Source organism: Corvus hawaiiensis, chromosome 14, assembly GCF_020740725.1.
Source record: "Corvus hawaiiensis isolate bCorHaw1 chromosome 14, bCorHaw1.pri.cur, whole genome shotgun sequence".
In the NCBI taxonomy this organism is placed as follows: domain Eukaryota; kingdom Metazoa; phylum Chordata; class Aves; order Passeriformes; family Corvidae; genus Corvus; species Corvus hawaiiensis.
The window spans coordinates 23037138-23064356 of NC_063226.1; the positions used below are offsets into that span (position 1 = coordinate 23037138).

Consider the following 27219-nt stretch of genomic DNA (forward strand, 5'->3'; position numbering starts at 1 on the left):
CAGCTCAGTGTGGGATGGCAAGGGGGCCAGCATGGGTTAACTGGCCCAGCATGGCTCAGCTTGGCATGCCTCGGTGCAGTTCAGCTGGGTTGGCACATTCTGGCTTGGCTCAGCTCAGCTCAACACGACACAGGGCTGGCCAAGCTAAGTTTGGTACAGCACAGAACAACCACGGGCCTCATCTGGCTTAGCTCCACTTGGCCTGGCCCAGTTTTGCTCAGTGCAGTTCAGCTTGGTTGACTTGGACAAGCGGGGCTGGCACAGTTCAGCTCAGCACAGCCTGGCCTGGCTTGACTTAGCTTGGCCATGCACAGTTCAGCTCAAAATGACCCAGTTTGGTTCAGCACAGTATGGTGCCACCAGGGACCCACACCAATAGGGCCAGCTCGGCACAGCTTAGCCTGGCATGGCAGCAGTTCAACAGCACTCATGCAGCTGCGAGGCAGTGGCAGTAGGGTGATGCAGCCCCCCCAGCTCCCCACCGCACAGTCACACTGGCGCCTCAAGCTCCACTGCCTGCAGGCCAGCACATGCTGCTGGCTCCTGTCTGACCCAGCCATGCCAGCCCCCACCCTGTCCCTATCCTGCCGGGCACCTCAGGGCGTGCATGGCAGTTTGGCCGTTCTTCACCTTTGTCTTTTCCCTGCTAGGCCCAAGAGGAGCAGCTGTGCTGCTTGGGGGAAATTGAGGCACGGGGAGGAGGTGGCTGATGGCAGCCGAGGATGGTGGGAGTGGATCGGGACGGATTCCTGGGGGAGCCCGAGAGTCCTGCTCCTCCCCTTCCCGCCTGGGGCCACGACTCTTACTCATCTCCTTCCCAGACATCCCAGACGGCACAGCCGGCCTGGAAAGCTCTGCTCTGCAAGCAACGCCTGCGGCCCCTGGTTGCCTGCCACGGCCCGGGAGGGTCAGCTTGCAGTGCCAGGCTGGCGAGCCACTCTAGGCTTGTTCATTCCCAGTGCTGGAAGGGTCTCAAGTTTCTCTTGGTAGTCCCTGTCCACAAGCACCTGCCTTGAACTCTGCCTGCGCCCTGCACAGCCCAGCTGCAGGCAGCCCAGTACATGTGTACATTCTTGTGCCCGTGTCACAGGGTGCAGGGTGGAGTGGTACCTGGGCTGTTTGTAGAACTGGAGCCCACCCAGGAGCGATGCATGCCCCCTACCCCCCCATACAGCCTTGACAGGTCCACTGCTGTCATGTCCACCCCTGACCCGAATCTCCTGCTCTCCCCTATGGCCTTCCCACCTGCCTTGTCATGCCCCCCCCCCCGCCCCCCCATGACTGGCTGCTGCCATGCCCTGACTTTTCCCAGCCTTCACTGGCTCATCTGCCACTTGTGCCCTTTCCCAAATGAGTAACCAGGGCTGCCTGGCCAGGCGAGAGGGCTCTGTGCCCTGGCTCATCACGTGGCCCCACAGCACATTTAGCACCATGCACACCCCCACACAGCCCTCCCAGCCCTTAGCACTGTGTCCAGCTGGCACCAGGAAGGGTGGGCAGCAGGCACCAGTACAACCCCCGCCAGCTCTCCCATGTCCCTATGCCTGCACCAGTGGTTCCCAACCAGTGTGCCCACCCCCTGGGCCCTTCCATCCCAGCAGGAGAGCAACAGTGTACTGTGGGTCTGAGCACAACACCAGGGGCTCTGGAGGTGGCACTGACTGCAGCTGCCCACACCAGAGGCCCTTTCCCAGGCAAGCACCATGGAGTCACTGTCCACAGTATGGAAAGTGCCTCAAATGGCCCATGCCAGCAAGAGGGTGGGCATCATGCTTGCAGCCTCTGGGCTTTGAGCTGGTGCTAGCGGAAAGACCTGGAAACTGGTCAAGGTAGGCAAAGTTGTGGGCATGCTGATGGTGATGACAGGATGATGCCTACAGTGGGGTACTGCTGGGCTCAGGGTCACTCTGCTCATGCACCTGCCTTAGTGCCAGGTGGGTAGAGTGAGGCACTGGGCAGCCTGGCTGTGCTGCGGGGCTGTTGGGGAGCAGAACCCCAGGCTCTGTGCCTGCTTGGGGCACTGCAGACCAGCTTGCAGCAAAGGGCACAAAGGTGCTGAGCCACTGCTGGAGAGGCAGCACAGAGTGGAGGGAGCTGGAGGGACTCTCACTGCATGAAAGCACCCTCTCAGGCTCTGGCCCCATTCCCCTGGGACCCAGGGCGCTCCCGCCTCTTTAAAAGCTGATTGAGACCATGCCTTTAAAACGGGCCTGGGCAGGGACCTCCTACCCTGTAGGAGGAGGCTGGCCAGGAGCAGGTGGGCTGAGTGAGCTGGTTCTCCCACCCCACTTCACCCCACTCCCCTACCCCAGCACCTCTACAGCCCCCATAGCCAGGCTCTGTCTGGCTAGATTTGTTCCTGGTCTGGGTTTTAGTCTGGAATTGTGCCCCTTTTTGCATACAGAATCCCCCCGCCTTTCTGTTCCTGTGTCAAGCTGAAGCAGCTGGTGTGGTTGTCCTGGTTTGATAGGAGCTGGCAGCACCCTGGGATCCCTTTGCTGGTGCCCACAATCAGCTCTGCCTCTCAAGTGGGGAGAAGCATGACTGCAGGTTAGGTCTTCCTAATTCTTCTGCTGGCCAGCCCCACCTTGTCCCATTTACCTGCTCCCTCCCCAAACATGCACTCACCTATCATGGCTATGCCCTACCCTTTCACCAGCTTCCTCCTCCTCCTCCTTGTTGTGCCCCTTTCCCAGGCTGCAAACCAGTCCCCACTGCCCCTTGGCTCCCTGCCTGCTGTCCCCACCCTGCCCCTCCTGCAGGCCCTGCAAACGCGGGTGCCAGGCAGCCCAGGCTGGCAAGTGGGGCCAGCCAGTGGGCAGCCCCTGCGCTACATGCTGAATCTGTACCGGCGTGCCGCTGACCGCGAAGGCCGACCCCGCCGCAGCCGCAGCCTGGGCACCAACACCATCCGCCTGGTCCGGGCCAGTTCCCATGGGGGTCAGCCTTGGGCAGGTAAGCAGCTGGTGGGCACTAAGGATGGTATGAGGGCTTAGCAGAGCTAGCAGGGTGAGCTTGAGCTCTGAAGGCGAGGTCTCTTGCCTGTTTCCTCCCTCTCTCTACAGTGTCCTGGCTGGGGTTGCTTGCTCTTGGCCATGGGGTTCCACTTGGCAGGAGTTCAAGGCTTTGCCCTAGGGGTGAGACGGGCAAATGCATCACTGGCCCTTGTGTGCCCTTCTCCCCTTCCCACCCTGCCTGATGCTGTGCCAGGCTAGTGGTGTTCATGCAGAGGATGAGAAATGTTACAGACTCTCTTTGCCCTTCACCCCACTAGCAAGCCTTCTGTTTGCTGCAGCTTCTGCCTTATGCTGGGGCATATGGCTGTCAAGGGCTCCAGTGTGCTGTGTGGGGCTGTGGCAGCACCATGGGAGAAAGGGGTGCTGCACAGTGCCTCCTGTACTGTGCTGAGGGGGTACCGGTCACTGCTTCCCTGCAGGTCGCTGGTACTTGCAGGCCCTCACCTACCACCTGGAGGGCCAGCCAGAGGCCGAGCACCTCCTCAGAGCCACTGTGGTCTACCTCCCCAGTCTGTCATTGGCCCATGGTCGCCTCCTCTGCGCTCTGGAGCTGGTGGCAGCCAGCGAGGCACCCAGGGTGCTGCTCAGCCCTACTGCCCGTCCCCGCCATGGCTGGGCTGAAGTTGACGTCACCCCTTACCTGGTGCTGGGGAACAGCAGCGTGGGGAGCCTGGCCCTGCGGCATGTCTGTGTGCGTGCTGGCCGAGCAGGAGGCCACGATGCCCTGGTGGCCCCTAGCCACCCTTTCCTCCTTCTCTACCTTAACGATACCCAGGCAGGGTTGGCACCTCCAGCAGCAGAGCCCCACCGACACCGGCGTGACACAGGGACATTGGCTCGTGACCTGCCCAACTACCTGCGGGAGCAGGGAGGGGAGAAGAGTGACTGTTCCCTCCGCCCCTTCCCTGTCAGCTTTGCACAGCTGGGCTGGGACCACTGGATCATTGCTCCCCACCGCTACAACCCACGCTACTGCAAGGGCACCTGTCCCTACCTGCTCCGTGATGACTACCATGCGCCCAGCCATGCTGTGGTACAGAGCTTTGTTCATCGGCTTGTGGATGCCAGTGTGCCCCGGCCCTCCTGTGTGCCCTACCGCTACAGCCCCATCAGTGTCCTCATGATTGAGCCCAATGGAGGCATACTGTACAAGGAATATGAGAATATGATTGCAGAGTCCTGCACCTGCCAGTAATTTCCACTGCCCCAGCACATCACCTCTGGGCTCTGCCTCTTCCTGCAGATCTGGACTTTAGAGTTTATCTTGCTCTGCCTGCGGCTTACTTGGCTCATCTCCCCTCCCCATGCAGCGCTGCTCAGTGGGGAGGTTTTACAGTGACAGTTTTATGTAAATTGTGGATTTTTAAAGGCGGGAACCTGTGCTGGGGTGATTGCCCCGTGGCATCTGTCCTTCCTGCAGCCCCCATGGCTGCTGCCTGGTTTTGGTGGGCAGAGGGGCTTGGCCTGATGTTCTCAGAGATGAGCTGTGTCCTTAAACTGGAGTGCAAAGCTCTTAGGAGGTGGCTGGGAGTCTCCTGGTAGAGCCAGGGCAGGGAGGGTGAGAAGTCCAGGTGTCTCTGTGCCTTGCATTCGACACATTGGTGGTGTCATGATCTGATGTGACCCTGCCTGTGGCATTCCTTTCCAACTCACACGCACCCCATCCCTCTCTAGTCTCAGCTGCAGAGGCATCTCATCGGGCTGAGAATTTCGGCTGGAGGGAGAAAGCCTCTCTCCTCCCCTGCAGTTCTGCTCTGGAAGGGCTATGGAAAACTGGAGGGACCTGAGCTGCCATCTCTGCTTCCAGCGCTAGGGGCCAAGGCAGCTGCCTGTGCTGGACTCTGCCTGCTGTTTCCTCTGACACACTTGTTCTTCAGCTCCTTGGCTTACCCTCTAGCAGGGCTCAGGTCTCGTCCTATCCCAGAAATCAGACTCCCGTCGCAGATGTCTCTCTGCCTTCTTGCACTCTTGCTGTCACACAGGCCTTGGGCTCTGCTGGGCTTCTGGCATGTCCCTGTTCCCAGAAGAGTCAGTCCTGCTCTCAGCACCCCTGCTGCCTGACTTTCCTCTATTTATTGCTTGACTGTGAATAAATAAATTAATTGATTTTGCTAAAGACCATCTTGGCCTGTTCTTGCACTGTCCCTGGGGTGCAGCAGGTGCCCCCTGGGATAGGCTGCATCCCAGTGCAACTGCCCTTGGGCTTTCACTGGAGGAGGTGGGTGCGGGGGTAAATCCCAGCTGGTTCAAGTGGGACCTGTGAGAAGTGCCTCCACTGGAGCACAGACCTGCCCTAGTGCAGAGGGGACCAGATGTGGCTGCGGGCAACTGCCTCCGTGGGGCTGGGAACAAGAGATGCCCTACATCCCTCTGTATGGGGCAAGTCCTAGGGGACCATGGAGGAGCAATGAGACAGGTTTCCTGGGGCTGTCTGTCACCATGGCCAAGGCATTTCTCTGCCAGGGCTATTTTGGATAGGTGTCTGCAAGCAAACCTGCCTGTTGCTGGATATGATGCCCTGTTTGCAGTGCTGGAGCAAAATTTCCATTCTTTGAGCATCAAGGCATAGGTGGCAGTCATCATCCTTGTCACCAGAGCTTGGGGGCACTGTCACTCCACAGCTCATGGCTCTTGCCAGGGTCTCCTCTTGCTTGAGGTCTAGCCCCATCTGTTATTGCTGGCCTAAGTCCCTTGGGGAGGTTTCAGCACTTTTATTTTTCCTGTGAGTGTTTGCTGTTGGACAGGGTGCTGTCAATTCCAATCCTTCCCTTTTTCTGCTAGCCTTGAAGTTTCTTTCCCATCCTGGAAGAGTGAGAAACCACAGACCCCCAGGCTCCTCTTCTGCCCCTTGTCCCCAGTTAGCCATATCTTGGTCATGAGTGGGGAATGTCTTCTCCTTTTTTGCAAGCTCACAGATCTGATCCCTATCAATCATTAAGCATGTGGTGTTAACTCATTCGGGCAATTGATGATAAAAGGCATGGAGCTGGGCACGCTCCCAGCCCTGGACACCCTGGATGCCACTTGGCCCCCACCTGCCCAAAGGGGTCCCCAGGATGAGGGGTGCTGCGGTCTCCAGGAGCCCACTGTGCCCAAACGCTGCTGGTGCACATCTGTATGATGCCCATGTGTCTGCCCGCACCTGTGCCTGCAGGTGTATCCCTGCGTGTGTGTGCACGTGTATGATTGTGTATGTGTATGGGAAGTGTGTGCTTATTTGTGTGTGTTTATGGGTGAGTGTACCTGTGGGTATGTACAGGTTTGCACACCTGTGGATGTACATAGGCGCGCGTGTGTGTATTTCTGTGTGCTATGGACACGTGGAAATGCAAAGGGTGTGTGCACAGCTGTGTACACGTGTGCGTGTGGAGGTATGTGTGCACACGAGTCTGCCTGTGCATGTGTTCCAGTGCGGGTGTGTGCACACCTGTACGTGAGCATATGCGTGCATGTCCATGTCCCTATGTGCACGTGCACACCTATGGACGTGTCCATGCCTCTGTCCACATGTGTGTCTGTGTGTCTGTCCATGCATCTAGCATACGTGCGTGTGTCCATACAGACCCACACTGGTATGTGTATCCGTGTGTCCGTCTGTGTGTCTATACAGTCTCACACGCGAACTCATCTGTGTGTCCCTGCGGTCCCACACCAGTCCGTGTGTCCGTTCCACACCGGCACAGGTGCGTCCGCGCGTCCGCCCCTGTGTCCGTGCGTCTGCCTCTGTATCCGTATATCCGTGTGTGTGTGTCCGTGAGCCCCTCTGTGTATCTGTGTGTCCGTCCGTGTGTCTGTCCTTGTATCCGTGTGTCCGTCCTTGTAGCCGCGTATCCATACTCAGCGTTGCTCGGCCTTCGCCCGGCAGGCGGCCCCGCACGCCGCCGCTCCCCCGCCCTCGGAGCCGCCATGGCGGCAGGTCCTGCGCAGTCGGTAGTGAGCGCCCCGTGGGCCGAGGCCGCCGCCGGCGAGGAGCGCAGGGCAGCGCGGCTGGGGCGGCCGCTCAGGGGCTGCGGTGGTGCTCGGGTATGGCCATCGGCGGCAGGGACCCGGCTGTGCCGCGGGGCGGAGCGGGGAGGGGAGGGGCGGAGCGGGGCGGGGGCTCTGAGAGGACCCGTGCCGCCCCGCCAGTGCCAGTGCTAGTCCCGGTCCCGGTCCTGCTGCCGGCGTCATGAGGAGCCGGAGCAACTCGGGCGTGCGTCTGGACAGCTACGGGCGCCTGGTGCAGCAGACCATCCTTCGCCACCAGGTGCGGACCCTGCCCGGGAATGGGGAGCAGACCCGCGGCCCCGGCGCGCCCCGTTGGCCGCTGGGCCAGGCAGTTCCGTGGGAACGGTGTGTCCCTTCCGCAGGACGCGGTGACGGGGCTGCTCCCCGCCAGCGCCGACCACCAGGACGCCTGGGTCCGGGACAACGTGTACAGCATCCTGGCGGTCTGGGGTCTTGGCCTGGCCTACCGCAAGAATGCCGACCGCGACGAGGACAAGGCTAAGGCCTACGAGCTGGAGCAGGTAGGAGGGAGCAGGAGCCGGAGGCGGGGCTGGTGTCACCCGGGGACTGCCGTCACCCCGGTCTGGTCAGCCTTTGGCACAGCTGGGCCAGGGGCCCAAAGGCAGTGCAGTGAGGGCAAGGACACGGGTGTCCCCCGACCCAGGAGGCAGTAGGAATGGATGTCAGAGCCTGCTCTTCCCAGACCACACTGGAGCCCAACCAGAGGGTCTAGACCTCTGGCTCTGGGATGATCTGGGGCCACAGCCCTTCTCTCAAGGGCTGGGGAGCCATGTCCTGCAGCCATGTCCTCTGTCCCGCTGCACAGCATGGCAGCCTGGCCTTGCTGGCAGACCAAGAAATCTTCCCATTGCTGTTGCCCAGGGGCTGTGAAAATGTAAGCGGGGGCTCTGATTACAGACGCTGAGCCCCACAAAGGTCAGCAGCCAGCTGATCCTGAGTCAGGGCTTCTCCTATAGAGATTAACAAACCTGTTTTCCTTGTTCCTGCAGAGCGTGGTGAAGCTGATGCGGGGGCTGCTCCAGTGCATGATGAGACAGGTAGGGGCTGGGGAGCAGCTCTGAGTGTCAAGTGGTCTCCCTAATGCCCAGCTATGCCACAGAGTCCTAGCTGTGCCAGCCCTCCCCAGCCTTCCCTGATGAGCAGAGGGAAGGCCCCTTCCAGCAAGTCTTGAAATAAGTTCTGAGTGGGCATCTGTCCTGGGTGTGATTGAAGTTCCAGAGCTGTGGGCTGGTGGCCAGTGGAGCCTTTGCCAGCTGCTCCCTGTCTCTTGGCCTGGCAGGCGCTAGGACTCTGCAGTTCTCCTCCCTGAGGGCGTTTGGGGTAACCCTTTTCCCTCTGCATGGTGCAGCTGTGGCAGTGGGCCCTCCACTGCTGCAGTCCTGTGCTGCAGTGGCATGTGAGCCTGCACTCATTGCCTTGGTGCACGGAGGGGCTCAGCCCAGGGGTTGTGGAATTTCTGCCCTGCCAGGCACAACTCCATATTCTCCACTCATGGCATGGAGCAGCCCTTGGCTCGGGAGCTGTCTGGAGACAGGGTTCAATGAATGCCTGTGTCTCTTTGCCCTTCTCAAGGTGGACAAAGTAGAGGCCTTCAAGTACAGTCAGAGCACCAGGGACTGCCTGCATGCCAAGTATAACACCCACACCTGTGCCACTGTGGTAGGAGACCACGAATGGGGTCACCTACAGATGGATGCTACTTCCCTCTACCTCCTCATGCTTGCACAAATGACGGCCTCAGGTAATGCTGGGGGCTGCCATTACAGCTTTGAGCGTGCTGGTCTTCAGGTTCACGAGAGTCTCAGTTTGGGTGCAGCTTCCTGGGTGCCAAGCTGCTGCAATGGCTTCCCTGATCCCCACTATTTTCTTGTGCTCACAGTACCTGAGGTGGGTTTGGGCCCCTTGATGTCGATCTCTCCAAAAGCCCCTGTTTGTCTGAAGCCTTAGTGCTGCCATAAGAGGTGGGAGTGGCGATGGGGTCAGCTAGGACGTGGCTCCCATTGGGCAGGCATGCAGTGGGGAGGAGTCCTCCCTGGGTTCCTGCAGCCCCATCCTGGGTACTCTTGTGGGCTTGGAGTGGCTAATGTGAATTCTTCCCTGTGCTTCAGGCCTCCACATAATTCACAGCTTGGATGAAGTCAACTTTATCCAGAACCTCGTGTTCTACATTGAAGCTGCCTACAAAACTGCGGTGCGTAGCATGTGCTGGGGAAGGGGGGTGTGCTCCAGTGGTAGAGATACTGCACTGGTGTCTAGGAACAGCTGTGGGTTCCCCCTGAGCCACACCAGCACCTTCTGGAAGCACCATGGATGGGTGGGATTCAAAGGCTTGCTGGGTGTGTTCTGAAACAGTGCCTGGTTCACAGGACTTTGGCATATGGGAGCGTGGGGACAAGACGAACCAGGGCATCACCGAGTTGAATGCCAGTTCTGTCGGCATGGCCAAGGTGAGCTGGGAAGAAATGCTGGCTGGGGGGGAGTGAGGAGCACCAGTGGCCCTGAGATGCTTTTTGACAGGACAGGCTGGGCATGTTGAACTGCTGAGTCTCAATGCCCCACGCAGTGATAGGATCCTGGGGAGCAAGACTCTTCTTCTTGTACACTGGGATAAAACTGTGCCCTTCTAGCCTGAGTTTTGCCTGAACTGGGAGTGAAAAGTTCATCGGGGGTGTGTGGCAGAAATGTCCCAGGCCCTTTTGATGTCTGGAGCTGTGGTCCCTTTCAACCAGAGATGTTCTGCAGCCACAACAGGATTCAAATTCTTTTAAATTTGGGCAGTGCTTTACACACAGCAACTAGCATGGAGTGAGAGCTCTTTCAGATGAGCAGCGTGGTGAAGGACATGCCTCTTTGGGTCTCACTGTGCTTGCAGGCTGCCCTGGAGGCACTGGATGAGCTGGATCTCTTTGGAGCCAAGGGAGGCCCACAGTCAGTGATACGGGTGCTGTCGGATGAGGTGCAGCACTGCCAGGTGAGACCCACGCAGGCGCTATGCTGTTGCAAGAGGAACTGTGATCTGCTGGGTTTGTGGTGTGAATGATGCCTGGCCTGACAGCTTAACAACCTTTCCTTCCCCTTTGCCCAGTCCATCCTCCACTCAATGCTGCCCAGGGCCTCCACATCCAAGGAGGTGGATGCCAGTGTGCTCTCTGTCATCTCCTACCCGGCATTTGCTGTGGAGGACAGTGAGCTGGTGGAAATCACCAAGCAGGAGATTATCACCAAGCTGCAGGTGAGCATCTCTGCCCTTGTCTCACTGTTCCCAGGAGATAGCTGCAGTCCAAACTGTTGTAGCCCTTTTCTTTCCAAAGACATGTACAGTGGTGGGTTGCTGGGGCATATCCTCTCCCAGTCTGCATGACCTGTGGCAGGGGTGTGCAGAGAAGCAGCCCTGTGTGCTGCGGCCCCGGGCTGTGATTGTGGTACCTGAGCGCTGGGTGAGCAAGGGAGGGGATGTTTGGCCGAAGGAAACACTGTGCCCCTGCTTCTGCATTCAAGGTACAAGATATCTCACACTGTGCCTCCTGCTCAGCAAATCTTTCTCTCCCTTCCAGGGGCGCTATGGCTGCTGCCGCTTCCTCCGGGATGGATACAGGACTCCCAAAGAGGTGTGTGTCCTCAGCCCTGCTGCCTGGCAGAACTTGACTGCCAAGCAGCAGCCCACCTGGATGCAGCACAAAGGCTGTGTTGGGGACCCTTGGGAATACAAGAGCCCTGAGTAGCCCTAGGCAGTGTCATGGATCTGGGCAAGGCTTCCCAAAATGCCAGAGCTCATTGCAGAGGTGGTATGTCTTACCCACACCCATAGCAGACGGCTAGAGGCTGGCTCTGCCTGCATCCTGGAACCCAGTGGTGTGTCTTTCTTAGGCTGGGAGAAGGTGGAACCAGTGCTCAGCATGGGAGCCCTGCTCAGGTGGGCTCTCCCAGGGCTGCACCTGAGCGAGGGCTGGAGATCTGGGGAGGTGACTGTGCAGAGCCATAACCCAGTGGCCTCATCTACGGCAGCTCTGTCGCTGTTGCGCACAGGGATGGCAGAAAACGACATGAGTTCAGGTCAGAGAAGCATGGTCAAAGCCAGAGCTAAGACCACATTTAATGGAAAGCTCATCTTTTATAGTGTGGTTCGCAATAAAGAAATTACATGATTGGCCTATTCACCCACCACCTCTAAAGGTGATAGGTTGAGCGGTATAACACCCATCTGTAAATATTATTTTTCCATGTACCCAAAACAATATGCAGTTCTCATAACAATAATGCAGCTGCAAAGAGTTTACTTTTCTCTAACTGCTTTCTCATGAGAGACTGCGTGAGAACAGAAGCTTCTCACAGGAAAGCTGTGAGAAGCTTGTGAGAAGCTGCAAGAAGCTCTCTACCAGCTTATTAGCATCCACACAGCTCTGGAGGTCACAAAGCTGCTTCTGTCTCTCCTAGACCAGCTGTCAGCTTGGGTACTGCCAGAATGGCCCTGGGAGCAAGTGGAGAGTTTGCTGCTTTGGGGAGAGAAAACAGGAAAATTTTATAAGCAACAGTCTCATTTGATAACCACTGAACTAGGAAATGATACTCAGAGGCTCTTAAGTCATCACCAGCTGTGCTTCTGAAAACCTGCCCATAATAGGCAGCGTGTGTGGCTGCCCCGCTCCAGAGCGAGAGAGAAGCAGGAGCATCCCCAGTCCAGTGTTGCCAGTGCTTGTGAGCTTTGGCAGCATGCAGAGTTGTGGATTACTTACTTCTGGGGAGCTGTGAGTCATGGAAAGGACAGCGGTGCCTTCAGAGGCATTCAGCTAGCTGGAGTCAGGTGGGATTTTGGAAGCTTATGGCTGGAGTGCAGGTAGAAGACATCTGCATCTTCTGTCCTCTCTGCCTGAATAGTCTGCTAAGGCCAGCGCTCTCCCTTCTCTGCAGCAGACAGAGCAGTTAGCAGGGAGGGCCGAGGAAAGGGCACTACACCACACAGACCTGAGGTGGGAGGACTCTGTGCAGGCAGCTCTTCATCCTGACAGCTTCCCTTGTGTCAGGCTCACAGTGGCACCACATGGCAGGAGGGCCCTGGAGGGACTTCTCTGGCCCTGTGTGACCAGCCCAAGCCCTCTCAACTGGCTGGGCCAGCTTGATGATGCTGGAGGAGACAGATGCTGAGGGGCTCAGGCAGAGCAGGCAAGGCAAAGGGGACCCAGCATGGCACAGGGGATGTCATGTTGTTGCTGTACAACAGCACAACATCTGGGGTGTTCTGGGGGCTCTGGGGTGCTCTCCTGGGGACCAGGTACACCCCAGGAAGGGTAAGTCTCTCCATCATCAATGCAGGAGTCTCAGGAGCAGGTAGTCCAATGGAGGAAACAGAGGCTGCAGTTGAAACTGCATTTCAGCTTTGTCTTGGCCATCTACAGAGGAGGGCTGGGAGGACATTTGAGGCCGGGGTCTCAGGAGGAGGAGAAGCCCTGTCAGTTTGAGAGGATCCTGTTATGTACCACCTCCTTTGATGTCACTTACAGGACCCCAGACGCCTCTACTATGAACCTGCAGAGCTGAAGCTGTTTGAGAACATTGAGTGTGAGTGGCCTCTCTTCTGGGCATACTTGATGATTGATGGGATTTTCAGTGGAAACATGGAGCAGGTAAGAGAGGCAGGACCTACTGGGCTGGTGAAAAAAAGTCCCTGGCAGGAGAAGTGTGCAGGGGAAGGATGCAGGGAGCCGTGATCGGTGTCAGATTCCCTCTCCTCTCTTCTCAGGTGCAGGAGTACCGGGAAGCCCTTGAGGGGGTTCTCATCAAGGGGAAGAATGGGGTACACCTGCTGCCAGAGCTGTACAGTGTCCCACCAGATAAGGTGAGTGATCTTGTGCTATGGTGGGAAGCAGGAGCGTCTTACAGAATCACAGGATATTCTGAGTTGGAAGGGACCCACAAGGATCATGAAAGTCCAACTGCTGAAACTCCTGGTCTCTATTAAGTTTTAAGTGCTTATTATGCCAAATTGTTAGTGAAGGGGCAAATGTAATGCATGGAAACCTCATGTATGAAAAGGATGGCTTGGAGCTGTTATGAAACCATGTTGGATAAAAATTGGTTTTTTTCCCCCAAAGCATTTCTTACTCCCATATGCAAGAGTTATTTGCTGATAGTCTGCTTGCTTGGAGGCTGAGTGCTCCAAGAGCTCAGGACAAGCAGACCTGGGCTGAGTAGGTGGTGCTGAGCTCCTGTTCAGTGGTGAGGGGATTTGTGTGGGACTGGGGTAAGAGCAGTGGCCTGCTGATGCCCAGGTCATCCAGGGGAGATAAGCTCCTCACCAGTATCAGAAAACATCTCTGGGAGCTCCTGGGGCATGTCAGTCGTTCTAGTGGGATAGTCTGAGCAGCTGATCTGTTGTCTGACACGGATGCCGGGGGCAGTCATAAGAAGAGAGGAGGCGTGTAACCAGGCTCTTTCGGACCCTCTGTGACAAATGCTGTTGTGGGGCCTTGTTTTAAACCTTGAACTGCTGGACTTCAAGATGCAGTGAGAATGCTTCCTTCAGCATCCTGTGTCTGTGGATCCCTTCTTGACCTCCTGGCTTGTCTTCCAGGTGGATGAGGAATACAGGAACCCACACACTGTGGACAGGATACCCATGGGCAAGCTGCCACACATGTGGGGACAGTCCCTCTACATCCTGGGTTGTCTGATGGCTGAGGTAGGGTCACCCTGAGTGCTGGGGAGGGCTGTGCGACCAGGTCTTGAGCTGTGAAGGTGCAAATGCTGCCACTCACCACGGGGAAGTCCCCCAGGACCTCTTAAAGGTGGGTTGTCCATAGGCATCACCCGTTCTATCCTGCCCATAAAATGTTAATCTCTTTATACCTTTTTTTCCCACAGGGGTTTCTAGCTCCCGGTGAAATAGATCCCCTCAACCGCCGTTTCGCGACTGTCCCTAAACCTGATGTGGTGGTCCAAGGTGAGGGAAAGGAACCAGTCCCAAACCCTTAAGCCTGGCAGGTGGGGGGACTCTTGCTGTGCAGAATTCGCAGAGGTGGCTCTGGGATGGCTCTGCTTACTGGGTTGCTGCCAATACAGCCCAGTCTCAGCTCTGGCAAGGTGGGTGGAAGATGGGTTGCAAGGCCTTCCATTTCATTCTGTGTTGACCCACAGAACTATCACGTGCTGCAGCCTCCCCTGCAGAGAGGTTGAAAACTGTCTTCCTGCCACTTGGTGGGGAAAACTTGTGTGTATAGAGTGTTAGGAGGGGCAAGGCAGACTTGTGCAGTGGGAGCTGGTTCCCAAGGGACCCCAGACAGCTTCCTCTCTATGGGGTGGTGCCTTGTATGTGTCCCCAAAGGCATGGGGCAGTGCTATCACACCCTTGTGCCTCTGTTTTCCATCCGCAGTGTGTATCCTGGCCGAAACAGAGGGAATCAAGGCAATCCTGCAGAAGGAGGGCATTGATGTGGAGACTGTGGCGGACGTCTACCCCATCAGAGTGCAGCCTGCTCGCATCCTCAGTCACATCTATGCCCGGCTGGGTGAGCTGCACTCCCTGCTCCTGCAGCAAAAGGGGTGCAGAAGGGTCTCTCCCACCCCTGGCACTCCTGCTCATAGACACTCGTGTCCTGCTCTGTGCCTGGCTGATGAGGATCCTGCTGCCCATTTCTAGGCCTGATAAAGCCACTCATGCCCAAGGGGAACAAGGTGGCAGGCAGTGCTGTTCAGCATGATTCTGACAGGGATAGAGCTTTGGCTTGCAGTTGCACAGTCACCCCAGGGACAGACAGAGACTCTGATCCCTTTGGGTTGAACCTGGTGTGGGCAGGAGTTGTCTTCTGTTCCTGTATTCAGATCTGGGTGGGGGAGGCCAGCCAGACCCCAGGAAGTCCCTGGGCCGTCCCTGTCAAAAAGAGCCTGAAGCTCAGGCAGTATGGCTGTTGCTGGGGGGTGGGCAGGGCTGAGTGTGACGGGAGGATGTGCTCACTTCTGCATGCTTGCTTGCTCCTTGATGCTGCAACCCCTCGGGCATGGAGTTTGTTGTGCAGGAGCCAGAGATTTAGTGTGGGCCAAAGGAGACATCTGATCTGCTGTGATTTAATTTGGCGGCTAATTTAGGCCACCAAAAGGCCAAGTGTGACATGGGCAGGGGGAGCAGCCTGGTAGCTGCCAGAGCTGATGAGCAAGGAGTGATGCTGTTGCTGCACCATCCTGGGCTTTGGGAGTAATCCAGGAGCAATTGGAATGCTGATAGAGCTGTCAATTTAGGGGGGCCAGCCCTATGCAGAGGGGCACCTCTAGCCCTGCTCCAGCTTCTGACATACCCAAAGACCAGGAGGTGTGACACTGCAGAAGTCAGGAAAGGCTGTGTATCGCTGTTTCAGCATGTCTCTACCCCTCTGGGCAGGTCTGGGGACAGAGAATTACTGTCCCTTCGAGCTGTACCAGCTTGACACAGGGTTCTGGGGTATCCCAACCACAAACCAGCACTTCCCTGCTGGTTTGTAGCAAGAGTCCTGGCACTACTTGCTGCTGCAGCCCCTTTCATGAGGAGGCTTGTACTAAAAACTCCTCTTCCTGCCCTCCCAGGCCGCAACAAGCAGATGTGCCTTACTGGACGGCCCTACCGGCATATGGGTGTCCTTGGGACCTCCAAGCTCTACAAAATCAGGAAGAGCATCTTTACCTTTACCCCACAGGTGGGTGACATTGCACAGGCTCATTCCCAGCTATTCTGTGTTATGAAACTGGGCAGGATGTTTCTTCAGTGGCTGGGTTATTCTAAGGTGTGACCCAGCACTCTTGGAAGAGCCTGGGACTGTGGAGTAGTCCAACTCTGTGGCATGAGGCAGCACAGTTAGTGGTCCTGGCTGTGTGGATATTGCAAGGTTGAGCCTTCTAATGATCAGTATTGGAAGAAAATCTCTGCTCACGCTGACAAGGACACCAGGAGGAGGCTGATGGCAGGCCAGAGGACAAGCAGTGTCCAGGGGACAAGCAGTGTTGCAAGCCTAGCACTATGGGGAGCGCATGTTTGCTTGGAAGAGGCACAACATGGACTGGCTGTGTGGGGCCTGGATGCTGCTGCTGCTGAGCTGTGGCGTTAGTTACCTCCTCATATTTGTTAGTGGCCAGTAGCTGCCCTGGGGGTTGAGGGTTCCTTGCTAGGCTGTACTAGCACCTGCCAAGTAAGGTGGGATGAGCCATCAGTGCAAAGGAGCTGCCCTCAGGGCAAGCGTGGCCAACTTGACCATGTGCCTGTGGGAAGACATGGGTGGCACTATAAGAACCTGGTGACTGCATGAAGGGCCCATCACGTCTCCTGCTGTCCTCACAGTTCATAGACCAGCAGCAGTTCTACCTGGCTCTTGACAACAAGATGATTGTGGAGATGCTGAGGACGGACCTCTCATACCTCTGCAGCCGCTGGAGGATGACTGGGCAACCAACCATCACCTTCCCCATCTCCCACACCATGCTCGGTATAGATACTCCAGCGTCACAAGGCATTTGACTAGAGCAGCCCTGGGAAATAGCTCTGCAGGAGGGAGTGGGGAGATGTGTGACCATCTCAGTAACAGGGACCTGGTGAGGCTGGAGTAGCTGGTAGTGTCCTGTGAAGAGTTTACTGCTCTGAGGAGCCACGCTGAGTGGTCTGGCATCTCACAAGGCAGGGCAGGGCAGCTGGTCCGGCATCTCACAAGGTTGCCTGTCAGGCACTAATGCCTGCAGCTCAAGGGCTGTTTGCTGGCACTAATTGAATTGAATACAGTTGAGGCTCCAGACAAATAGGCTTGTGGGAAGGCCTTTTCGGAGCAAGACCAAAAAAGCAATTTGTGTATACAAGTGTTCTTGATGCTCTTTCTGCATCTTCACTCTTCCCTGACTGAGCACCTGCTAAAGGCTTTCCTAGTCAACAGAGAGGGGAAAACAGTAAACCAGGAGCAAAGGCACAGAGCAGAACTGGCTTGCCTGCAGCAGCTCACGGCTTCCCTGTGAGCCTGGTGCAGGGGGGTGACTTTGTTCTGCTTTAAGGCCTTTCTGTCTTTCCTTGTGTATTTGAAATCCCCTTAATTTCTCAAGCATGCTTTTTGCTGTGGTGCCTCTTGCCCTCAACAGCAGTCCACTCATCTGCTGCCTCATGTGAAAGGCAGAGACAGAACAGGGGGCTGTTAGGTGCTGCTGTCTGGTACTGTCAGCTTCAGCCCATGGTGAAGCCTGGAGGGCATCCTGGCCTGGTTTTCCTTGAATCCGGCCTGGACAGCCCAGAATTTCCCTTTTTGGGTGGTGCTCTTGGTACCACAGTCTGACCATGTACCCCAGAGTAAGGGTCTGGCCATGGTGCTTTGGGTGTCTGAATGCCCACCTGGTCCTGGCTTACTTGCTGGGAGCAAGTTTGAGCGTGAGAGCCTGACTGCCTGTGCCTCTTCTACACAGATGAAACCAGCAGCAGTGTGCACCCCACGGTGCTGGCGATGCTGCAGAAGCTGCAGGATGGGTATTTCGGTGGCGCAAGGTGAGTGCAGCTTCCTGCAGTGCAGGAGGGAGAGGGCTGGTGGCCTCCAAGAGCCTGGTTATGAGGATACCTGCTAGGCAGAGCATAGGCTGTGGGGGAGCAAGCTGGGGAGGATACACTGGGGTATGCTAGGCTATCAGTGTGCCCTGGGGCTATGATCCAAACAGAGGAGATGAAAGAGAGGAGATAGGTCTTCATGTCCTCAAACCCATGGCTGCAGGATTCCTCTGATAGCTTTTGGGCAGCCCTTCCATGCCCACCCGTAGCTGAGAGAGTTGCAGACAGCTAACGTAGACACCGGTGTGTGTATGCTCCTGGTGAACGTGTCTCTCCCCATCAAAAGGCCTGTGAAGCCAAGGGTATCACCTCCCCTTTCCTCTCCATGTGACCTCCCTGTCTCTTGCCCAGAATTCAGACCGGTAAATTGTCGGAGTTCCTGACAACATCATGCCGAACGCACCTCAGTTTTATGGACCCTGGGCCAGAGGGTAAGGTCTTTGCCAAGAGTTACAGGCTCAGCAGTGACAGCTTTGAGAAGCTAGACACCGAGGAGTGGCTGCATGGCTTGCAGGTAGCAGAGGATGGTAAGGGAGAACAGGCCAGTCACTGCTTTGGGCTGGCAAATGCCTAACTCACCCTTACACCCATAACACCCAACCTCCCTGCCAGCATCCACCGCTGTGTTCTTCATGTGCTTGGGTTCTCACCCTGTTGCCATCTGACCCTCTGTCAACCTTGTCTGGAATAAGCGGCTCTGACCTTCATAAGCTGCTGTGTGGAGAAGAGATAAAGGGTTGGCAGCCTGCTTCCGCTTGGGAGATGTGGGAGAGGGTCTTTGATGCAGAAATGGCGGTGCAGAAGGTGATAGCACAGTGACCAAGGTGGTGGGGAAGAGCCACCATGTCCCTAATTAATCTGGTTTTTTCTCAAAGCCTTTGCCCCTCCCCTGGGCAGAGCTGCTCCAGTGAGTGCCAAATTGAAGTCTTACTGCTGTGTAGAGAGTACCTGAGAATGCCTTAGCCCATCACAGCATGAGGGACCCCACCTTGTGCTGGGACCATGGCAGGATACAAGTTTTGCTGTCCCCCATGCAAGCAGGCCTGGGGACATCTCCTATGTGACCTAGCACTGATCATTATCAGCCTTCCCACTATCTGTTTTACCTCTGCAGCTCCTGCAGCCAGTGTCTGCACTGCTGGGACTCTGTTCATTTTTCTTGCCCTTCTCTCACTTCGCCTGCAGCCTCCTTACAGGCTGCATCAGGGTTTGTCCAAGGTGTCTGCTTCGCCTCCCAGCTCCAGTGAGAGGATCCGCCTGGCCTTTCAACAGCATCTCAAAGATGCTACATTTTAAGGTTTTCCCATGGTCAGATGCTGCACCCAGGCAGGTGAATGTTCTCAAGGGTGGTGCTTAGAGGATTTTTCCAGCCTAGCCTTCAGGCACTGGCATGAGGCATTCTCTCAAGGGGTGGAAAGGGGATGCCATGCTGCTTCAGGTGCAGTCTGCAGCTCACCTCCTGGGGCCAACACACCTCCGAGTTTGCCAGCTGGAGAGCAGCATAGCTTTGCCCTGGCCCACTGTAAGTGCATTGACAAATCTGTGTTTTATCTGGGGCAATTCCCCCCCCCAGGGGCACCCCCTCACTTTTACCTCCTGACTGAGCAGAGACCTGGCTTTTGAGCACCCTCTTCCATGCTGCTGTTAGCACGTGGTGCCTCTGGTGCTCCTGATGTGGTGTTGGGAGCTGCTTGAAGCTGGGCAAAGAGCAAGGCAGAAACCATAACTCTTCCTGTAATTCCTACTTAGAAATAACTGTTGCAAAACCCACCTTGCCTTGCTCCCTTGCTGCAGTCCTACTTGGAAGATGCCCTTGCTGTGCTGGGGTGCTTGTAAGTGGTCTCTGCTTGGACAGGCTGCCCCTGGCTGTACCTCCCCACTTCTTCCCTGGAGGGATGGAGTGTGAGGGTTTTCCCACAGGGTTTGAGTGGCACACTCCTATCCTTGCTTGGGCTTGGATCAGAAACGTGCTGCAGCCCTATTGCTTCCTTTGTCAAGGGGGGACTCAGAGGGAGCCCCAGTTTGGGGCAGGCAGTGTCCCAGACAGAAGTCATGCAGGAACGGGGTGCTTTGTGTGCCTGGCTGCTGGCACTGTCTGTTAGTCCACCTGGCTGCCAGCACTGGCCCTACATTGTCCCTTCATGCAGCCAGCAAAGCTTTGTCCCTGCTGAGGCACAGCTGGGAGCTCTCTGGGCTTTTGGGTGCCACGACTCAAAGTGGCTGAACCCCTGCTCTGCTGCCTTCCCTTCCAGAGGACACCTACGATGAGGTTACTCAGTACTTGGATCACCTGCTGCAGCACACGACTCCCCAGTCAAACCTTCCCCCCACCACCCAGCGGGGAGGGCTGAGCCGCTTCAGGGCTGCTGTCCACACCACCCGCGACCTCATGTCCCTGGCATCCAAGGCCAAGGACCTGCATGTCCAGAGTGAGTAACTCCAGCACCCTCCACACCTTCCCAGGGATGAGGTTGAAGTGCTTTGGGAGCTTTCACAGCTGTATGATGCTGGGGTTCCTGTGGATTGCAGAGGAACTAAGCCTTTACCTGGGCAAAGGCACAATATGTCCGTCATGTTAGTCCTGGCCATGGAGTTGGTGCCTGTGCAGCCCCATGGAAACTCAATAAAGGATGGCAGCTCCCTGCAGTGTTCGTCTGAATGGGTAGACAGGAGCTGCTTCTCCCATAGCCAGCTTCTCTGCAAGGACTGCTGGGGGAGCTGTGTCAGAGTGTCTGAGGTAGTTTGGGGCACAGTAGTGGTAATTGGGGCTGGACATGTCTCTGCCAACCTTTGGTTTTTTTTAGATGTTGGGATGTATGTCCCCAGCAGGATCTTCCAGGCATCCCAGCAGTCGGTCAAGCTGCTGAGTTCACCCCACCAGCATGACTTGGATGGCAAGGTGAGCTCTGTCTCTCCCAGACTGAGCTATCCTTTCAGCTAGAGCCAGTGTCCTTGCAGGACTGCAAGGGGAAGGCTTGTTGTTTGATGAGGGGGAATATGCATGGGTCCTTTGGTGCAGGGTGCTGGTGGTGCTCATCAGCAGCACGGGTCTCCCTTCCCCCAGAGCCATGCACTCTATGCAGAGATGAACTTGCCCCGTGACGAGGATGGCAACGTGGACTGCAAGGCACTGGTGGACCAGCTGCGCATCTGCCCCACGCTGCAGGAGCAAGCAGACATCCTTTACATGCTCCACATCCTCAAGTAGGATGAGCTCTGTATCCTGAGGGCTCACTATGCATAGAGGGGTTTGGCACAGCCCACAGGGCCTGCCAGGGAGCTGTGACAGGCAAGATGATGAATATAACCCAGCACCTCCTTCGCAGGGGACCTGAGTGGCACACGGGGCTTGATAGTGAGCCAGGCCCCACTGTCAAGGAGCTCCTTACTGAGCTGTATGTGCGGGTGGGGGAGACACGCCAGTGGGCCCTGATCCGCTACATCTCTGGCATCCTCAAGAAGAAGGTTGAAGCTCTGGATGAGGTAACAGCTTTACAGCCAGCCTCTAGCAGGCTGAGGTCTGTCAGGGAGGAGGCAGCAGAGTGAGCAGGTGAACCATGACTGTGTCAGGTCTGTGTCCCTCTGCCTTGTGCTGAGCCCCCATATCCTCAGCTGTTGACAGTGGCTGCCTTTCTGTCCCCAGGCCTGTACTGACCTCCTGTCTCGCCAGAAACACTTGACGGTCGGGCTGCCCCCAGAGCCACGTGAGAAGACAATCTCCACGTGAGTATGGCACCTCTCCCTCCCCAAGGATGCTGGGCTGTGTCTGGATGTGAGCCTGCTGCTCTGTGGTCCATGGGCAGGAGTGGCCCTGGGAGGCTGTCCCCAGCCTGTATCTCTCCTCTTGGGACTGTACAGACTGGGAGTATGCAGGGTTTGCTCTGCTGCCTCTCACCTGCTCTGCTGTTTGTTCACACCCCAGCCCGATCCCCTATGAGGAACTTGTTCGCCTTATTGATGAAGCCAGTGAGAAGAACCTCAGTGTGTCCATCCTCACCCAGGTGAGGGGCCAGGTTGTCAGGGGACCCCACAGCTGGGTGTCTGCCCTGGTGAGCAGCAATGGGGTGATCTGCCTCTGCCCCTCCAGGAGATCATGGTGTACTTGGCCATGTACATACGCACACAGCCTGCACTGTTTGCTGAGATGTTCCGCATCCGCATCGGGCTCATCATCCAGGTGATGGCAACAGAGCTGGCACACTCCCTGCATTGTTCAGGTACATGCGGCAGGGACAGCACTGTAGCTGGGGTAGGTGTTGTGATGCTTTGGGCTCTGTTGGCCGGAAAAAAGTACTGTTAAAAGTGGGCAGCTCAGGCTAGGACAAGACCCTGCATGGAAGTGCCAGTGTCTGCAGCTGGACCTGTTCTTGAGCAGCACAAGCAAGTGATTGCACTGCAGTCTCCATCCCAGCATGTGTCGGGCTGGCATGGGGAAGATCTCATGTTGCAGGCAACACCTGGAGCTAGTGTATGTCCTTGCCAGATGAGCTCCTGTACCAGCGCTCCCCCTGCTCACAGAATGGCGTGCAGGGTAGAAATGTCCTAGGAGGACTGTGAGGCAGGCTACAAAATCACAGTTCTCTTCTCTCCAGCTGGAGAAGCCACAGAGAACCTGATGAATCTCAGCCCATCAGACATGAAGAGCCTTCTCTACCACATCCTCTCTGGCAAGGAGTTTGGGGTGGAAAGGAGTGGTGAGTCTTGCAGCAGAGAGCATCTCGGGGCAAAGCTTGAGTGCAGAGCATGGCCAGATCTACATGTTCCTACCTGTGAGGGGTGTCCCTGTTCTCCCCCATGTTCAGCACAGATGCTTCAGTACTGGAGGGGTCCAGCAGGAAGCTCTGCTCTTCATAAAGATAGTGCTGAGTGATTTCTGGGGTCAAGCCCGAATCTCATGGCTATTTGAGCTTTGCTTAGTTTGGCACTTGACCTGGTTGGGTCTGAATTGAAGCAGTTCTGTTCTGCGCTCATGGGTCTCTGATGCTATCATGTTAGGGGGCAAGGGCATGCAAAGGTACCAGTGCCTGGACAGCGATGAGGGATGGCCACGCCTTGAGTGATGTTGCCCACTCTAGACCTCTCTTCCTCTCCAGTGCGTTCAGTGGACTCGTCGCTCACCACTGCTGTCTCCATCTGTGACATGGAAGCTGTCGGGACCACCAGGCCTGAGCACACTGGCCTCATCAGGCTGAAAAGTGAAATCAAACAGGTGAAGCCACTTACAACAGGTCTTGTGGGTGAAAACCAGCTACAGACCAGGCAGAACAGCTGGAAGAGTGGGAGACACAGATGCTTCCAGGAGCTAATTTTGTCTCTAGTCCTGCCCTCGGGGGAAAATTGGGGTGAACCTGGTAGTGGGTGGGGGTTGCTCTAGCAGTTCAGGGGGAGCACAGGGGTGCTTGAGAAGGTGCAGTGGTGGGGAGGACCATGTGGTGTCCCAGGTGTGGCTAGTGTCTTGGTGGGCATCTTCCAACAGCAGAACCTTGATTTCCTTCTTCTCTTGCAGCAATTGGATAAACGTTGGCAGTCTCTGCCTGGGAGTAAGGTGAAGCCCTCCTGGTCCTGCAGCCTCAGCTTTTGCCCCTCATGCCATGCACCAGGGCAGCTTCCCTGCATGCTCAAGTCAATGAGCTTCCCTCAGCTGCTGCAGCAATGAGTTGGCTTCCCCTCTAAGCAGGCTCGAGGCTGCTGTATTCAGGTTGGGGACGGAGGCTGGCTCCCTGGAAGAGGTCAGCATGGCTTAACATGCTGTGGCAGCCCAGGGCTGACCACTGCCCACAACCTTCAGGAGCTCCCCTTTGAGTGGGACCTGTTGTGTTTGGACTAGGAAGGTAAAAGGCTTCCCTGAGCTGTGGGCATACTGCCATTACAGCCAGCTGGGAGCTGTGCTCCGGAGCCGCTGTGCTCAAATACATTCCATTATACCCACAAAATCTGCTGAGCAGGATGGCATGATGCTTCCAGTGCCATGGCCAGTAGTGACTCTGCTGGACAGTTCACTGAATCCTGCCTGCAGCCTCCCCAGGTATTTCTTCTCTGAGGAAGGAGGTTTCTGGTCAGCTGCAAATGGCAAGGACCTCCTCTTGTGCCTGGCATGTGTCCAGGAGGAGTCCTGAGCTCTAGAAGGTGTCTTGTTGTCCAAGAGACAGAGCTTGCAGGGGCCAGGCTGATGCAGCAGGTTTAGGGCCAACTTGCTGCAGTGTGAAACCTGACATCACAGAGGGCTGTCTCTGGGCAGTGACCTTGCTACTGGTCCTCCTGTCTGCTTGAGACTAAATCCTTGCCTGTACCAGCAGCCAGCAGAGCAGTAGCAGTCCTATTCCTGTGTGCAGGCCAGCACAAACCCACTGCTTCTGCGGCCCTGGCATGTGCAGCCCTCTGCAGCTTTCCTTTCAAAACTCCATCTCCAGCTCACCCTGGCCCTGGGATAACTGCCCTGTGACCTGACCCTGACCTGTGATGCTGGTGCTGTTTGCTGTGACCACTGCCCTGCTCTGGCATGGTCTGATTTTCATCTCTCCCTTTCTCTTTCAGCCCCTCAGTTTGCAGTCCGGGGACACCGACCTCAAGTCCTCTCTGGTAACCTGTGTTTGTTGGCTGCACACATGGGGTCTGTCCTGTTTGTGGCTGCAGGAAGGAGCTGTGCTTTGGGGGGGTGCTGCAGGGAGCTGGGGCTGTAAGGTGGGCTTTGCTGGGGGCAGGGGTGGCAGCTCTGTCTTGGGAATGAGGCTGGAGAACTACAAACTCTTGAGCAGCAGCAGGCTGCATTCCTGAGGGATATTTAACTTTGCAGCAGTCTCTCTGGTTCTTGTTTTGTCTGCCCAGTCTGCTGGGCACACAGAGCTGCTGGGCAAGGGCTCCTTTTCAAGCATGCTGGAAGACCAGGGCAGTAAGGACAGCCGGCAGGGCCAGTGGCAGCGGAGGCGGCGGCTGGATGGGGCCCTTAACCGTGTCCCTGTGGGCTTCTACCAGAAAGTCTGGAAGGTCCTGCAGAAGGTGAGCTAGACATCAGCTGGTGCCTCTCCATGTATGTGAGCCTCTGGTCCCAGGCACCAGCCTTGCCACAGGGACTTAGACTCTCAGGGCTGGTCCCTGATGTTTAGATCTGTGCTTCATTACAAGGCCTGCAGCTGACCTTGGAAAGCTGTGGAAGACCTGCACTTGTAGTCTTGTAGGACTTACCTCAGCATGTATCTTGCATAGGGGAGCTGGGGTCTGCTCACGCATCAGGCAGACAGGGGCATGGCTAGAGCCACAGTTGAAGGTGCTCTGGGCACAGCCCATCCTCAGCATGGTGAGCCAGGGAGCAGAGCCCCATGCAGGGGGGCTCTGGCTGACACTGAATGGATGGGAAAGGAGTGATGCTATGTGGAGTCAGGAGGGGGAGCTGGGGTGCAGCATGCACCAGTGTTCAAGTGGGAGCAAGTTTGTGGGCTGGACCTGCATATCTTAGCATGGTTATCCAAACCATAACTATGATCTCCTTCTTGTTCTGCAGTGCCATGGCCTCTCTGTGGAGGGCTTTGTTCTTCCCTCCTCAACAACCAGAGAGGTAGGAGGTTCATGTGAATGGGGAGTGGGGCACATGGGTTGTTGTGTGCTGGTTACCCTGGGTGATTGCCCAGCATAGCTCAGGAGTTGAGCAGGTGATACAGTGCTCTAGGTACACTTCTTTCTCCCTCCTCACAGATGACCCCAGGGGAAATGAAGTTTGCTGTGCATGTGGAGTCTGTCCTCAACCGTGTGCCCCAGCCAGAATACAGGCAGCTGCTGGTGGAAGCTATCTTAGTGCTCACCATGCTGGTGGATGTGGAGGTGCACACCATTGGTGGCATCATAGCTGTGGAAAAGATCTTGCACATAGCCAATGACCTCTTCTATGAGGAGCAGGTAGGGGCCAGGCCTCACCCAGGGCTGCTGGCTACATTCCACACAGCTATGCAGGGCTCACCCACTTGGAGAGCCCTGCCTGTTGTCCCCATTGTGTTGATGGGGGACAGCAAAGCTGTAGTGTCTTCCTCCCACTGCTCACCATCAACGTGTCACACTCTGAGTGCAACAAAGGGTGCTTCAGATAGAAGCTGATAGGGGATTGCCCTTCTTCCTAATGATGCCTTTCTCCTTCCCTGTCTAAAATCCAGAAAGCCCTGGGCGCTGATGAGCACATGCTGGAGAGGGATCCTTCGACAGGCATCTGCAGCCTGCTGTATGACAGTGCACCAAGCGGCCGGTTTGGCACCATGACCTACCTGTCCAAGTCGGTGGCCTTGTACGTGTATGACTTTCTGCCCACAGATGGCTGTTCCATGCAGTAGCTCTTGCAGTTCCTCACTGGGTTGCAGGTGCTCTGGGAAGGTTGTTTCATACAGCTTGTAAAGATGGTTAGTTTAGTTACTAGGTTAGTTTGCGAGGCAGCCTCTGTCACCATCTCTCCTCCCAGCCCTGGCCTCTTGGTGGGTGAGAGGCCCTATGAGGAGCTCCACAGGAGGCATGTGTCCTAAACTGACCTGTGCCTGTGTGTGGCCTTTGGAGCAAGGAAAAGGCTGAGCTTTGAAGCATGCTTGTGTTAGAAGGTTCTGTCTGCATGACTCCTCCTGAGCCATCACCTCCAAAAAGACCTCTGTCTGAAGGACTTGGAAAGGGCTCCCCTGACCAGACCTGTGTGCTCAGCATTACAATGCTCTCTGACCAGCTCACACTCTCCCTGCCTCCAGCAGGTTTGCAGTTTTTGACCTCTTCCACGCTGCTTTGTATTGCAAATCTGCAGGATTTATACTAGTGTACTTGTTCTTCCTGCTACTATTGGAAAAGCTTTGCTAGAGGAATAGCGGATGGTGCATAAGCCTTTCTCCCAGTACATTCAAAATCAATATGGTCCAGCCCAGCCACAGCTGTGCTGCTTGGAAGCAGGCAGCCCCTCACCCCCCCCTCCCCTCCCCCTGGGGGTCCTGTGTGCGGAGCTGGGGAGGTTGTGGTAGCCAGGATCCCGTTTACCTCCAAGCTGTAGTACAAGGCTTCTGGCTGGCTGGGACATGCCAGTGGCAGCCCCTCTGTGCCATCTGCTCTATCCCGGGCAGGGGTGCTAGTGGCCAAGTCACAGGTTCTTGAGCTCTCATATGCTCTGTGAAGCAGCTCTGAGCTGGCTGCTTGGTATTACCTGTGCAATCAGAGCCATGCTTTTAATGCTCATCTCTGGCCTCTGTGCCATCTCCCACAGCCTGGCATAGAGAGGGGTGGGGACACAGTGGATCCCTGCTCTGATCTATCCTGCAGCTCAGCCCCCACTCAGGATGGTGTGGTTGGACTGATGAGGATCAGGCACACACTCCACAAAATGGTGGAGGAAGTGGGGTTCCCTTTTGGCTTTCCCTCCCTAAGACTTCACGTGTGCTCCAGTATACTCAGCACATCGAGCAACAGGCCAAGACCCCTCACTTGAACCCTCTGACCTTGCAATGTCCCACAGCTTGTCACAGGCCAGCCTGATACCATCCATGTCCCCTTCCAAGCCTGGTTTACAGCTGTCAGTGAGCAAAGCTCTGAGCAACCTTTCCCCTTTGGGAAAGGTTGATCTCATCTAAAACCAGCATGCCTTGTTAAAAAACTATTAAAAAATCTGAAATTGTGGCAGTGACATCAGCCACCAAGCCATGTATTCAG

At 56.3% G+C, this 27219-nt stretch overlaps 2 protein-coding genes across 7 annotated transcripts; both read left to right on the forward strand.

Moving 5' to 3' along the window:
- Positions 1–2633: 2633 nt before the first annotated feature.
- On the forward strand, positions 2634–4212 carry BMP15 (bone morphogenetic protein 15). The gene is made up of 2 exons (XM_048318408.1): positions 2634–2955; positions 3437–4212. The coding sequence occupies exons 1-2, from the start codon at positions 2634–2636 to the stop codon at positions 4210–4212; spliced, it is 1098 nt and encodes a 365-aa protein (XP_048174365.1).
- Positions 4213–6935: 2723 nt separating this feature from the next.
- Positions 6936–27214, forward strand: PHKA1 (phosphorylase kinase regulatory subunit alpha 1). Of its 6 annotated transcripts, none has more exons than XM_048318427.1 (34): positions 6936–7040; positions 7146–7263; positions 7367–7525; positions 8015–8062; positions 8598–8766; positions 9134–9216; positions 9392–9472; positions 9898–9996; positions 10111–10257; positions 10580–10633; positions 12524–12646; positions 12763–12858; positions 13594–13701; positions 13884–13962; positions 14393–14527; positions 15576–15685; positions 16324–16468; positions 17424–17502; positions 17911–18086; positions 19812–19988; positions 20364–20458; positions 20624–20763; positions 20886–21042; positions 21203–21282; positions 21482–21560; positions 21647–21776; positions 22152–22253; positions 22653–22768; positions 23066–23104; positions 24094–24138; positions 24385–24555; positions 25058–25111; positions 25249–25449; positions 25701–27214. In XM_048318427.1, the coding sequence occupies exons 2-34, from the start codon at positions 7186–7188 to the stop codon at positions 25872–25874; spliced, it is 3729 nt and encodes a 1242-aa protein (XP_048174384.1). In that variant the 5' UTR covers positions 6936–7040; positions 7146–7185; the 3' UTR covers positions 25875–27214. The 6 variants fall into 6 exon arrangements, with proteins under 6 accessions (XP_048174384.1, XP_048174386.1, XP_048174389.1 ...); XM_048318430.1 differs by having other exon boundaries at positions 6937–7040; positions 17911–17990; XM_048318429.1 differs by lacking the exon at positions 23066–23104.
- Positions 27215–27219: the final 5 nt, after the last annotated feature.

Bases quoted from the DNA above. Each gene is read 5' to 3' on its own strand.
- PHKA1 (XM_048318427.1), top strand. From the start codon at position 7,186: ATGAGGAGCCGGAGCAACTCGGGCGTGCGTCTGGACAGCTACGGGCGC. The intron at 14,528-15,575 runs GTGAGCTGCACT...CTGCCCTCCCAG, and splicing joins TCACATCTATGCCCGGCTGG to GCCGCAACAAGCAGATGTGC. The intron at 21,043-21,202 runs GTAACAGCTTTA...TTCTGTCCCCAG, and splicing joins AGGTTGAAGCTCTGGATGAG to GCCTGTACTGACCTCCTGTC.
- BMP15 (XM_048318408.1), top strand. From the start codon at position 2,634: ATGGCTATGCCCTACCCTTTCACCAGCTTCCTCCTCCTCCTCCTTGTT. The intron at 2,956-3,436 runs GTAAGCAGCTGG...GCTTCCCTGCAG, and splicing joins TGGGGGTCAGCCTTGGGCAG to GTCGCTGGTACTTGCAGGCC.